Source organism: Pseudopodoces humilis, chromosome 9, assembly GCF_049639895.1.
Source record: "Pseudopodoces humilis isolate 2021_Gansu_Grassland_sample_001 chromosome 9, ASM4963989v1, whole genome shotgun sequence".
In the NCBI taxonomy this organism is placed as follows: domain Eukaryota; kingdom Metazoa; phylum Chordata; class Aves; order Passeriformes; family Paridae; genus Pseudopodoces; species Pseudopodoces humilis.
This window is the reverse complement of record NC_142208.1, coordinates 7307786-7320627: the sequence shown is the minus strand read 5'-3', so window position 1 is coordinate 7320627 and position 12842 is coordinate 7307786. Positions and strand designations below refer to the sequence as shown.

General features: G+C 39.3%; 1 protein-coding gene across 22 annotated transcripts in view; it reads right to left on the bottom strand.

Moving 5' to 3' along the window:
- Positions 1 to 12842, bottom strand: part of ANK3 (ankyrin 3) — a 354155-nt gene that overhangs the window by 103099 nt on the left and 238214 nt on the right. For all 22 annotated transcript variants that reach the window (XM_088060035.1, XM_088060039.1, XM_088060034.1 and 19 more), the window contains 5 exons: positions 9719 to 9817; positions 5003 to 5200; positions 3146 to 3244; positions 1397 to 1495; positions 50 to 148 (listed from right to left, as the gene is read on the bottom strand). In XM_088060035.1, the coding sequence (XP_087916161.1) occupies positions 50 to 148; positions 1397 to 1495; positions 3146 to 3244; positions 5003 to 5200; positions 9719 to 9817 (594 nt within the window). The remainder of the gene's footprint in view (positions 1 to 49; positions 149 to 1396; positions 1496 to 3145; positions 3245 to 5002; positions 5201 to 9718; positions 9818 to 12842) is intronic.

Here is a 12842-nt window from a genome sequence, read left to right as displayed (position 1 = left end):
TGTCCAGTACAGATCATTCAGGTTTGTTACACCTGGGCCATCTCCTCACCTTGGCTTTTGCCTCCACCTGGGCTCCGTTTTGTACCAGGTACCGGACGACCTCTGTCTGGCCAGCTCTGGCTGCCATGTGCAGCGCTGTCTCTCCTCTCTGCATGCAGCAGCAAAAACAGAACAGAATTAAAAACACACTGCAGGAAGAACAAACACCAGCGTGTTTTATAAACACAGAAATACCGGCTACCCAGCTCAGAATGAGCACTAGAAAACTCTGCTGTAATTGTCTGTAAGATGTAAGATTAAATCAATATTTGACCTGTCACTGTGTGCTGCAAAGCAATTTATTGCAGGGTCAATTTCCCAACTCAATAGTGCCACTGTCATTATTTTTTGGTGAAAAGAGACACTGCAATTTTTATATTACTAGTATTATATTAGCAATGTTAAAATTATGTCTTTTTAAATAGAGCTGAATTTAGTAAAAAAATGTATTTCATATTTTGTATATTCAGGCACACATAAATTTGGCTTTCCTTCTGTAATACCTTATGCCCCTGCTATAATTTGTTATCTGACAAGCACTGAGGCAATTGAACAAGAAGGAAAAAGAAACTCATTACTGAGAACATTCATCTAAAGCTTCATGGACTTAATGAAAGACAAATCCAAGGAAACCAGAACAATTCAGGAGAGAAAGTGGTTTCTACATTTTTGGGTATCAATATGTCTTTAGGTACAAACACCTGCTAATTAACAAAAGGTGTTGTATTTTTATATAATTTAATAGAATCATCAGGTGAAGACTTTAACAAAATACTGTCTTCTAGCAGCACTTGTGTAAGGAAAGTGAAAAGAAGGCCTAATTGTTAAAGAGGATCAACAAGCTTCTGCTTCTCTTCCACTACCCAGCTTTCAAATACCCATCTAAGAATAAGTTCAGTTTTTACACATGCCCCAGGAGCCTTGGGGCACGCAGCACACATCCAGCAGAAGACTGCACTCAGATGGCTGGATGGACACAGGCAATATGTCCCCACAATCTGCTGCAATCTGTTGAATTTTCCTTAAATGGCAGACCCCTGGGGTCTTGGGAAAAGAGTGCTCAACATTCAAGCACAGATCTCAAAAGTCACGTCTGAGAAGCTACAGTATGTTCTCATTCTTTACTTCAGAAAATCAAGATATTAGAGCCTGCTTAGGGTCAGCCCCTTTGGAAATTTCCTCAACCTGCCAAGCATCTCCCAAGTAGGAGTCAGCAGGCTACACTTCCCCATGACTCCAGAACAAGCCACAGGTGCTGATGATGGACAGCAGAATTAGGCATTTCATCCCAGTACTTCCCCCAGGTATTATCACTCATTCCCAGTCCTGCCCTGCTGAAAGGAAACCTGTGACTCACCACATTGGTAGTGTTGGGGGATGCTCCATGATGCATTAGCTGCGATACAATATTTACATGTCCCATGAAGGCAGCAACATGGATTGGAGTTAGGCCCGACTGAAAAACAGACCAAAGCTCAATTTAAATACCTACTTCCACATGCCTTTACTAGAACGCCATGAGGAAAACATAACATTTTCTAAAGCAAGTAAACCCAGCTGCTTGCTCTTCTGAGATGGTTTTATCTTCTTAAAATCATATACATGTGCTTAAATGAAAGGGAATTGGAGAAGAATTGGAAACACCTATGATTGTGGTTCATGAGAAAACATATAAATGTTCTAGGAATTCAGTAGTTCTTCATCAACAAAATCAACCATAGCTAAGCAAGATTAAGATTAGGCATTTGCTAAATACCATCTTGGAACAGGAAAAACATAAAGATAGAAGCATTCCTGGTACAAAGGCAAGGCTTTCTGAAACATTCGGCTTGTGCAAAAAAGATCACCATCATGAATCTACACCACTGCCCCGACACAGGATATGGAAGCCCAGTTGGAGAGAAGGAGAGAGAGAGAGAAGAAGAGAGAAAAAAAAAGGGACCAGTCATTCAGCAGGGCATGACCTCAAGGATTTTGCTTTAAAAATCCAATCAGTAGTTAATATTTCCCCATGCAGAATCACCCTAAAGCCTCCTCACAACTGCTTCTGCACAGCTGTACCAACGGTCAGCCAGAGGCTTCAGAAGGGCAAGAGGAGAAAGCTCAGTGGATCTCTAGAAATCCCCATGATTTAGGCAGCTTCCTTACAGATACACACAAGCCCCGGAGGGTAGAAGTGAGGAAAACACTTATCTTCCTTTCTCATGCAGAACAGCAACATGAACAGGAAGGCAGAATGACTTTCTGAGTGTGTTAATTCTTTTACCTGTTTCAAGCAATTTAGCAAATGATTTTAAAAACTTTTAAGTGCAAGTCTGAAGCTACATGAACTGTAGCCAGAGCAGACTCTTCGCCCTCAAGCAAGCCAGGAAGGGATCTGAATAGTTAGAACAGCCCTACACACATTAAATCAAACTCTGTTTTGTGGAGATGAATTATTTCCCATTGCACCCTGTTTAATCCATGGAATTACCTGTCATTTTCTAACATTCTACAGTGGTCACACATTCATATATGTGATTTTTCCTCCTCTCCTAACTTGGTACAATATACATACATGGAGATAAAAATTCCCATAGCTACTTAATTAATCTCAGAATTTTTCCAAGAACTGGGTGCAGACTATCTCATGCTGACTGAAGTGACTGCATATTGATTTCTGTCTAGTTGATTTGTGATGTCTTATGATGGTAAGACAATATAACTTCTTCATGGAAAGCCAAAACAAGGTCTGAATTAAACCACCTTTTAAACAGGACTTGAGTGAAACATAGTCTTCACCTCAATGTCTGCAACAGAGCAAATTTCATCCTCAGTGCCTTAAATTACAGGAAAAAAATTGGCAGGAATGGTAGATTTTAGAAAGTTTTTTTTAATTACATTTCACTTGTTATTCTCACTGTAATCCCAACATATATCAGATATTTGTGATTCATTAGGGCAACTGACTTTATTGTTCAGTTTTATTATTTCATAATATCTAGTTGAAAATAATTATTGACTTTATTGGCCCATGATCTTTCAGAAATATTGAAATTCTAATCAATACAGTTACAATAAATTTTGTAGGAAAAGCAAAGACAAGCATAGAAAGACCATTTCTTACCTCAGTTACAGCTTGAATTGACGCACCGTGCTTTAGAAGAAGTTCCATTACTTTTATTCTGTTCTTCTTGCAGGCAATGTGAAGAGGTGTGAAACCATTCTGGAAATGAGAAAAAACACACTTTTTGATGCCTCATGCCATTCAAAAATAGAAATGAGTATGGAATTCACATAAAAGATTTTTCCATTTTAAAGGAACAACTCCCAAATTTATTTTGGCATTACTACATTTTGCATGTAATAGAAAGTAAAAATTTATGAGAAGCTAAAGATCTATTTGAATATCCAGTTTTAATTATTAAATATATTGCCCAGTCCAATAATTAATTTATTTTTTAAAAAAATCTCAATCCATGCAAAACTACCAAACCCTTCTTTTTTGCTCATCATATTCACTTTTAACTGGCTGGGGGTTTCTGCTGGAACTTTTGGGGAATTTGGGGTGGTTACTTTTGTTTGTTTTTCTTTCAGCCTTTCAGAACTACTGGTAAAAAAAGCACTTTACCTTTTACAGGCTCTGGAATTTACATCTTCTAACCTTCTAAACTACTTTTACTTTTTTACTAGTTTTTTTACTTGTTTGTTTTCCCCACTCATTACCTCTCAGCTTACTGCAACTACAAGTATTTCACCCCTTCCTTTAAAAAAGATGTGTGCAATGCAGTGAACATTTGAACTATCATCTTATTTAGTGTGAGATGATAACACAGAAAAAACGTAAATCAGGAAAATAGGCTGTCCAGAGCACCCATGATTAGTATAGTAACATCGGAGCACTGAATGCTGATGCTACTCGGTACAAAAGAGCCTTTGCAGAACATTCTGAAAACAACTGGCAGAGCTGGTCCCTCAGATCTGGTCAAAATTGTCTTTTTTCACCTGCCATATAGTAAAGACTATTGTATGTTTTCATGATGTGAGGTCCATGTCATTGTCTGTTCCAGTGTAGCAGCTCTCACCCCTCTCTTTGGCAGTGCACAATGTCCAGGGTGAGCTCAGGTCTGTTTCATATATCATAATAGCTTGACCAAAGACACCTGAATACAGGTTGATCTGACACAAAAATCACAGGGGCTGAGAGAAGAAAATCTGTGGAGCCTGTACTGTCTTCAAGAGAGTCAATCCCACATGGCTTGTGAGGGCTTCAGGAGCTCACGGAACATTTCAGGAGTTGAATGAGTTAGTATCAGGCTGTGAACCAATCAACCCAATTCATGTCAGAATGTAAATTTGTTTGGAGCAGTTACTGAAGAACAAATCAAAGAGACATTTTAAACAGAATGGACTGCGATTGCAATTTGAACAAAAGGCATTAATGTATTCTGTTTGTATGCAGTTTAACTGCACTAATGTAATTTGCTGCTGAAGTTGTTTCTAACGTAGAAAGGCATATGACTCCATTGACACAGAATATCACAAAAACTCATTATGTAACTCATTCCTACCTTTTATTGTTTCATATCACTGAGAATTAAAATTCCCTCCGTTTTAAACGTCATTATTTTCTCTGTACAAACACTTGGAAAACAAGGATTCTCTCCATACCAAAAACTACAGCAGTCATGTCTGCAGCTGTTTCATCTATTCATTATCATAAAAAGCTACCAGGAGGCAAAAGTGCTCTAGTTACACTAGAAATTCATAAATCACTGCTGACTGTCTGCAAGCAAAGGTCATATCTGATTGCAGGATACATTATTTACACTTGGAACCTCCAGCGTTTGTTCTTGGGCTGCAGCAATAACAGTAGCTCCTCTTTGCCAGCCATCAGCAGGCAGAAGATAACTCCCAATAAGTCTCAGTACAACTTTGCAGGACTGTTCAGCTGTGAACAGCACCCTGCTGTGTATTCACTCACCAGTGCTTTGGCATTAGGGTTGGCTTTCTTGTCCAAGAGAACCTTGGCGACTTTGTAGTGGCCACAGTGGGCAGCAACATGCAGCGCAGTCAGGTAGTCATTGGTGACGTCGTCTACAGGCACGTTGTGCTGAATCAGGAGCTGAACACAGTTTAGATGATCCCCTTGTGTTGCCATGTGCAAAGGAGACAAACCATTCTGCCAACAGAGAGACCCAGCATGGATGGGTTAGAGGATGCTCAGAGAAGGGAAACTCCTCCGCATTGTTCTTGGAGTGTTTGTTGTATGAAGAATTTTACAAGCCCAGAGAGCACCCAAAATAAACTTAACATGTTCAGTGTAAGGATGGAGGTTCTTACTCCAGAATCTGGAGCTTGTTTTGTTAGCGTTTGTAGGCAGCCCCACACTGAAAAACCATCATAACACACCAGCAATGCTCTAAATGTAGCTTCTTTCTGCCAGTATGGCTCAGAAAAGCTGCTCAATTTACATGAGTTACATGAGGAACAGCACTTTGTGACTTTTAACACCTCAAACAGGGAATTTGCTGGTTTATAAAACTGAACTAAACTCGCTAAATGTGGCCTGTATAAACCAGGCATGACAGCACAGGTCAGAGCATCACTCAGTGAACACTATAGCCTTCCTTCATCTCTGCACTTGTGTTTTCCTGAATTTGGCTTGTACACATGGTTACACCACATTACCCAACTCAGGAGACCACTCTTCCCAGTCCACAGTGGTAAAACACCAAAAGTTTCAACTGGGCTAAAAATCTCTGAAAAAAACCTTCATGCTGTGACCTACCAGCAGCAATGGTAAAGCTCCACCAGGGAAACACCTGAGAGACTCATGTACCAGTGAATTTTTTCTTGCAGTGTTTAAAATAGTGAACAAGCTGCTAAAATATATTATATTTCCAGAGTAAAACCATGAGAGAAAATTCTCAAAAATTGAAAGGACTGTCACTATTTCATGATGAAAGATTAAAAATACATGCCAGAATCAAAGAGGATTTGTTAGCAGTGGTGCATAGCTCCTTCTTCCAGCTGTAGGGGTTTTTCAATTCTTCTAATGCCAAAATTAGTTTTGAGGGCAGAAGCTATTCTTTTAGCAGCACACGATAGTTTAGAAGCTGTGACTGCCAGTACACAGTGTCTGCATGGTGAAACACAAACCTTTGCTCACAGACGCAGTGCCCTCATGTGACCGCAGCCAGCAAAGGCAAAGGAGCGAGGCAAAACCAGCCGAGATCTTGGGCTCGCTGAAACAGACCCATCCCTCACCCTTCCCGCGACCATGTGATAACAGCAATAACAACCACTTAAAAGAAAGGTAGAAATACGCAGTAAAACAATATTTTAAATCGAGAGGGAAGCAGAATGGTGAAAGCAAACAGGCGCATCCTGTCAGAACTGGAGAGCAGTTTACCTGCAATGCTGAGACACAGATATTCTTGGACACAGTAATATCTTTCAAGTAAGATTATCTCATGGGCATCTCACTTGTGATTTATGTTGGCTTGGATAAGCTTTTCTCCCATCCCCAAAGGCTACTACAGCAATTATCTGCATGGAAGCTTGATACTAGCAAGGCATTTTAAACGTTTCCATTGTCTTCTAATGTAGTTAACAGTAGAACAAAAAAATAAATTTCCCTTTGTCACCAAATCCTCCCGGTACCAGTTTTTAACTGATGATACTTTTTAGGTGAGAGCAAAAAAAATCATGAAACTTTAAACACCGTCTTTCTATAAGAAAGATCCTTTGAGTGAAAAGTGTCATTCTTCACAGTAACAGCCAATAAACCATGCTTATTAATGGAGTAAAAGATTGAAAAGTTGGTATGGGACTCCCTTATAGGAGAAACTTGTACAAAAAAGACTGACATGGATGAAAAAAACAGAGCCAATTTGAAAAACCAGCAAAATACTTGATAAAAATTTAATGGACAAGAGAAGTGCAGCAACTAGCCAGACGTCACGCAAGAGAAAAGCAAGAGACAAGACCGGATGCTAAAGAAGTTGATGAAGACAAAATAATTGGAAAATTGCCTTTTGTTATACCCTAAACCTAGCTTAATTCTGTTGTAGTTGATGATACTCTATAACCTTACACAAGTCAGTTAATATTTCAGTGCCACATTCAAAATAAAAATATTACATGCTAGAGTATTCTCCAGGCCCATAATCTTCTTGTGAGAGACAACCCAACAATGACCCTAAGAAGTGATCTAGTACTTTAGGATGAAGCCATTTTATAAATACTCTTACATTACTGGTTTTTTAAAGATTACCAAGAAAATATTAAAAGGGAAAGAAGTTTAAGATTAATCAAAGATATTGGCCATTAAGGACCATAAGGTCACACCATACCTTAAAACAACCAAATTAAAAAAACTCAAAGCAAAACAGGACCATAGAGATGAAACAAAGTATCAACTGTTGAACTAGGTAAACATAAAATTACTGAGTTTATTCTGTAGCTGTGTCAAAAAGCTTTAATCTGGGAAAGTGCCATTAACTCTAGGGCAAGAAAAAAGAAAAAGAAAAAAGACAAAGAGCGAGAGACATCTGGAAAACCAGTAATTAAAAAGAAAAGATGGACATTTATTGACAGTGACATAATTTCTTACACCCAAAATCACTGGCATGTTCTGGACTAGAATTCCCTTTTCATTTTGCCTGCAGGAAACCCCCATATAATCCATTAGGTCACCATCTTCCCTGAAGATAAATCTAAGGTTCTTCCAGTGCAAAAAAGGGTCAGCATTTAACTAAACCATCTCTAGCAGGAAATAGCTATCAAACTGCAGACTGGTTATTATTCTGAAAGAGTTTTATATAACATGAGAAAACTTTGTGAAGTTCAAATTCTTCCAAAGATGTGTCCTATTTCCAATAATATATGACTTAATTTGAAGAGAATGGAGCCACTTATTTTTGCAAAGGACAGTACTGCAGTTAAGTGCCAAATGAATGAATTCATTTATGCCAGTCAGAGGTACAGCTACTTCTTTAGCTTACCTTCTGAAAATGGTAGAATTAACACATCAGAAGGAAATGCAGGAAGTTCTGCACTTTCTTCTGTTCACTTTTTAACATGTAACAGCTTTCCCTTTTCCAGAGGAGGCTCTTATTTTGCAGAAGTTGTTTACATAAGCCTCTGCAGATCAACATCCTGTCTGTCTCTCAGCCTAAGGCAAGTTCAAACCCACTATCCCATGTAATCTGCATGATTTTGTCTAGTGAACTCTCAGCCAGGCTGTGTGAGTCTGCTCAGGAAGAGAAACAAATTCAAAACCAACAGTCCTTCAACAGCAGCTTAAGTTTAGGGGTAACACCTGAAAATACAACATCCATGCAACAAAAATGTAGTTCTTTAGGAGAGGTTTTCATTTATGATGGTGGAAATGAAAGAAATAGGGTGTATGTTTATGTAGGTGTTCTTTGGTTTGGTTTGCTGTCATGGGGTTTTTTGTTTGGTTGGGAGTTTTGTGATTTTGGTTTGGTGATGGTTTGGGGTTTTTTTCCTCTTTAAGTAATAAAAAGGGCTACCCAAGATGGTGGAAGAGCCTTTCTCCCTGGAGCACAAGCCCTAGGCTCAAAGAGTGGCAGATGTTGCCCAAGGGGTTCCTAGACAGCCCCTTGTGGTTCTCCCCTACTCATGGAGTTTGCAAGCTAGGGCTGTGGGACTCCATGGAAATTCCACATGCAGAGGATGGGTGAAAACTGTCTGTCAGATTACCCATGACAGGTCTTGCCAGTGACTCACTTAGCAGGGGAAAGCTGGTGCCAACCTCCCCAAACAAATGCTAAATATACTCCAGTAAAGAGGAAAAAAAGGAGGGAGGAGAAAAGCAAGTATAGAAGGGTGCTGAGACAGAATAGGACAGGATGACAGAGAGAGAAAAGAAATAACAGAATAGAAATGTTGCTGAAACCCATTGGTTACAGACTAAGGAAAAAAAAAAACACGTAGTGGAAGGTTATCTTTGGAAAGAACCTCAACAAACTGCACAGCCCAAATGTCATCCCTGAAGGGGGAAGTCATGGATTGCAGTGGTGCAAAGCAGGCTGCTGCTCTGAGATTTGAAATCAGCAGTAACAGCACAGCAGAGACCACTGCCAGGAGAGCTCTGGCAAGCGCTTCCTTTAATGCCAGCCCTTGGGTCTAAAGCAATCTGTGCACCCTGATGCACGTGATTTGAAATTATCAGGAAGAATTTTGCATAATAAACTGTAGAGAGACAGAAAATGGAGAAACTGACAATCAGGCTAAGTCCTTAGGAAATACGAGCTGTCTCTGCAAAGGGACATTGCTCTATTTTTATCTCTTGTCTCTTCTCTAGCCTTAGGGTAAATTGGTACAAGCTGAAGATTTATTGTAATCACTGTGTATTTATTCCAGATAGACACAGAGATCTTCAGCTACTGAAATTCCAAGGGATACAGTGACCACACAAGCCTTTTTTGGTTGGCACAGATATATTTTCTTGTATATCTTAAATATATATATATATATATTTAACACATTTTACATATGCAGACGTGCTCTACATACGGCATTCACTTTAGAGAGCTCCCACACAGTTACTTGAAATAACTAAGAAACAGGAAAGTTATTGCCAAGCCCTTAAACATATGAGACATACAGAATTACATTTAAAAAAAAAAAATGTACAAGGATTATCCCACCAGGAAAGAAAAGCAGTTACCTTGGTTTTGGAAAGAATAGGGGCACCACGATCCAGCAGCATTTCTACAACCTGTTCATGGCCACTTCTTGCTCCACAGTGGAGGGGGGTCAGCCCATCCTGTGGGATACAGAGTTATAACTGATTAGTGTCAGACATGCTAAAATCTTGCACACTTTGTAGAGATCGGTGATGTCCTAGGAGATTCATTAATTCCTGCAAGGTGCTGCCCTTTTGCAAATGAACACTTGAACCTGTTTGTTCAAACCAACAGAGCACATTCTGGCCCTGATTCTCTGAACATGTAAATAGTCATATCACATTGGTGCTCATGCAATGGGCTTCTTCCAGGCCCTCATTGTACATGCAAGAAAAAGATGAGATTGCACTTCAGGTACTTTTTGCCTCCATGCCTTTGAGAAAACTGGGTCTCTCATTTGTCAATATGCATCAGGGTCAGTGGACAGTTAGTTAGACTGAGAGGAAAAAAAAAAATCCTCCACAGATTTTTTTATTACACTGATTTCGAGAAGTGTACAAGTAGAAAAGAAAACCATCTTAATCCCAGGTGACAGAAGTATGTTGGATTAACTTCTGTCTCATTGTGCAGACTGTGCTTATTTGACCTCTAGCTGAATGACTGGCTTAGAGTCAAGGCATACTGTCCATACCTCTCTTAGAATAGTTTGATTAATAACAGTCAACATCCTATTGCTTGTTGCAAATAATGATGCCATAGTTTTCAGACACTTTGGTTTTCCATGTACAAATCACAAAGGAAGGGTTTTTCTCTGGTGCTGTCCACTACTCTTAAAACACATACATTGTATTGTCTAGAATACATATGTCACATCACTTTTTTATAAGGGATTATCTAAAATTCCTTCTCACACGTGCACTCCCCCTCCATTTCTGTATGATAGCAAGTATTATTAAGGTACCTCTTTAGTCATACTTTTCATGTGCAATTATAATATTCTTCCTTGGTAACTCCTAAACCACACTCTACTGGAATATCAGCTTAAGCCCTGCAAAGTGTAGAGGGCAGCAAGGGAGAGGGAAGAGGTTGTTCAGAGAGCCTTACATTCTCCTGCTTCTAAATTTTTGCCTTCTCCTGATAAACCTATGAAAGATGGTAGAAATTGTAATGATAAACTTTTCCTGTTACAGTCATTTAAAATTTGTATGATTCTCATTGTGCATGTTCTTGCATTTAAAGTAAGGCATATATTTTTGACACAGATTAAGAAAATATTTTGGTTCAGACTTAACTCAGGGAGTAGTTTTTCTCACAAGGTGACTGCAGCTTGGCCCACAATGTTCTTACTGACACGTCTAAAGTCAATTCTATTGTCATTTCTACTTCTTTCTGCTATTTCAGTCTGTAAAGTACTGGAAAGTGCATCATGTTAAAATGATACTACACAAATTCCAGCTGTATTGCTCAAAACACTTAAGTAAAGACAAAGAGAAAAGACACCAAAACCCACAGATTACACATTTTTCAGCTGAGTTGCAAATGTTTTGCCATAGCTTCACAAGTGTTTAAAATGGGTAATGCATATTTCTTACACTAGTAGTTTCCACAGGTGAGGGCATATCATGTACTGAGCAGACACAAACATTTGATATGAAAACATCACCTATAAAAAAAGAAAACTTGGATGGGAAGGAAAATCAAGCCCAGCATGGCTAGGTAACTACAGACCTGTAGGCAAGAGTTGAAGATCATCATGTACAATAAACTGTTCACTCTTTTTACTTATAATTATCACATTCTGCAGGTATATCAAAGATAGATACTAAAGGAGATGAGGCACCAAAGTTAGAGACCATTTTCCAGATTTGATGTCACTGTTGGACATGAAATGATTCACACAGACACAGCTCCAAATGTGATGAAAGGAAAAGGTTTATTCTGTCCTTTCAGTATTTATAGGTTTTCGACCATGACCAGGGATTGGATAGCCAGGTTACCACCTTCCCGACTGCACTGGCCGTGAGAGACGTCTATCAAAAGGCATATCTTTAATGGAATGTATAAACACCTATGTTTATAGTTACTTTCCTGGGAAAGTGGCTAGAACTGTTGAGAACAATATCAAAAGGCCTGGTTCTCAGGGCAACAATTTAATACCTCCTCAAGTAATTTCACCAACGTACCATGGTTAGTACATACCATGCTCACAGAGGATGAGACACATTTGATCAGCTTCCAGTACCAGTCTAGACCCTTCCAATGCTCCCAGAGCACAGCACCCCATCCCTCTGTGGGCACTTCTGGCTGACAAGATTTCTGTGGCTCAGGAGGAGCAGGCAGTCATAACTGGCCAGCTGGACCTCATTCTGGGCCACACAGCAGTCACTACCACCAGATGCATCACATGTGACACAGCATGACAATGCATGTGGGTGCTTGTCGGGACAGTTGATCCTATAGTTATTGCTCACATGATGTCAGGTCTCCACTGCAAAGAGAAAATATGCTCCAAGACAGATAATTTAGCTGCACAGATTTATTTTTTTTGGGTAGTTTCAAAAGACACTATTCACTAATTAAGTTAATTGCTACATGACACTCAGAGCAGGTAAAGAAATGTGCAGAGGCAATCTGAAATGCAGATCACAAAAACTTCTTTTTTAAAAAGAGATTCTGAGATTAAAACAGACTGCTCTGAGCTCAGCAAGACTTACTTCACTGACTTTGTCAGGAGATTTTCTAGTTGCTTATTTACTGTTCACATAGACTATACTATGTGAAGTATAAAATATATTACATGTATTAGGAAGCAAACTTGACTTAACATAATAGTCTGCAATGGCTCAGAAAAACCATAACAAATGATTATGACAATAATCTGCAGATTAAGGACTCCATAAGTATGCACTGACATAATAAATCATATCAGTTGTATTATCTATCCCTCCAGAGAGCCTGAGAGCAGCTTCAGCAAAGCCAAGAGGACAGTAGGAGGAGTTATGATTAGTTAAGCTTCCCCATTAGCTTTGCACACACATTTCTGGGGCTGCTGACTGCTTTAGTTTTTATTTCAAATGAGACCTAAGCATTGTTTCTGGTTCCTGTTGACACTCAGGTACCTGTGTAGCTTCCTGATCTTGTTACACTGGAGTCAAAACTGTCCTG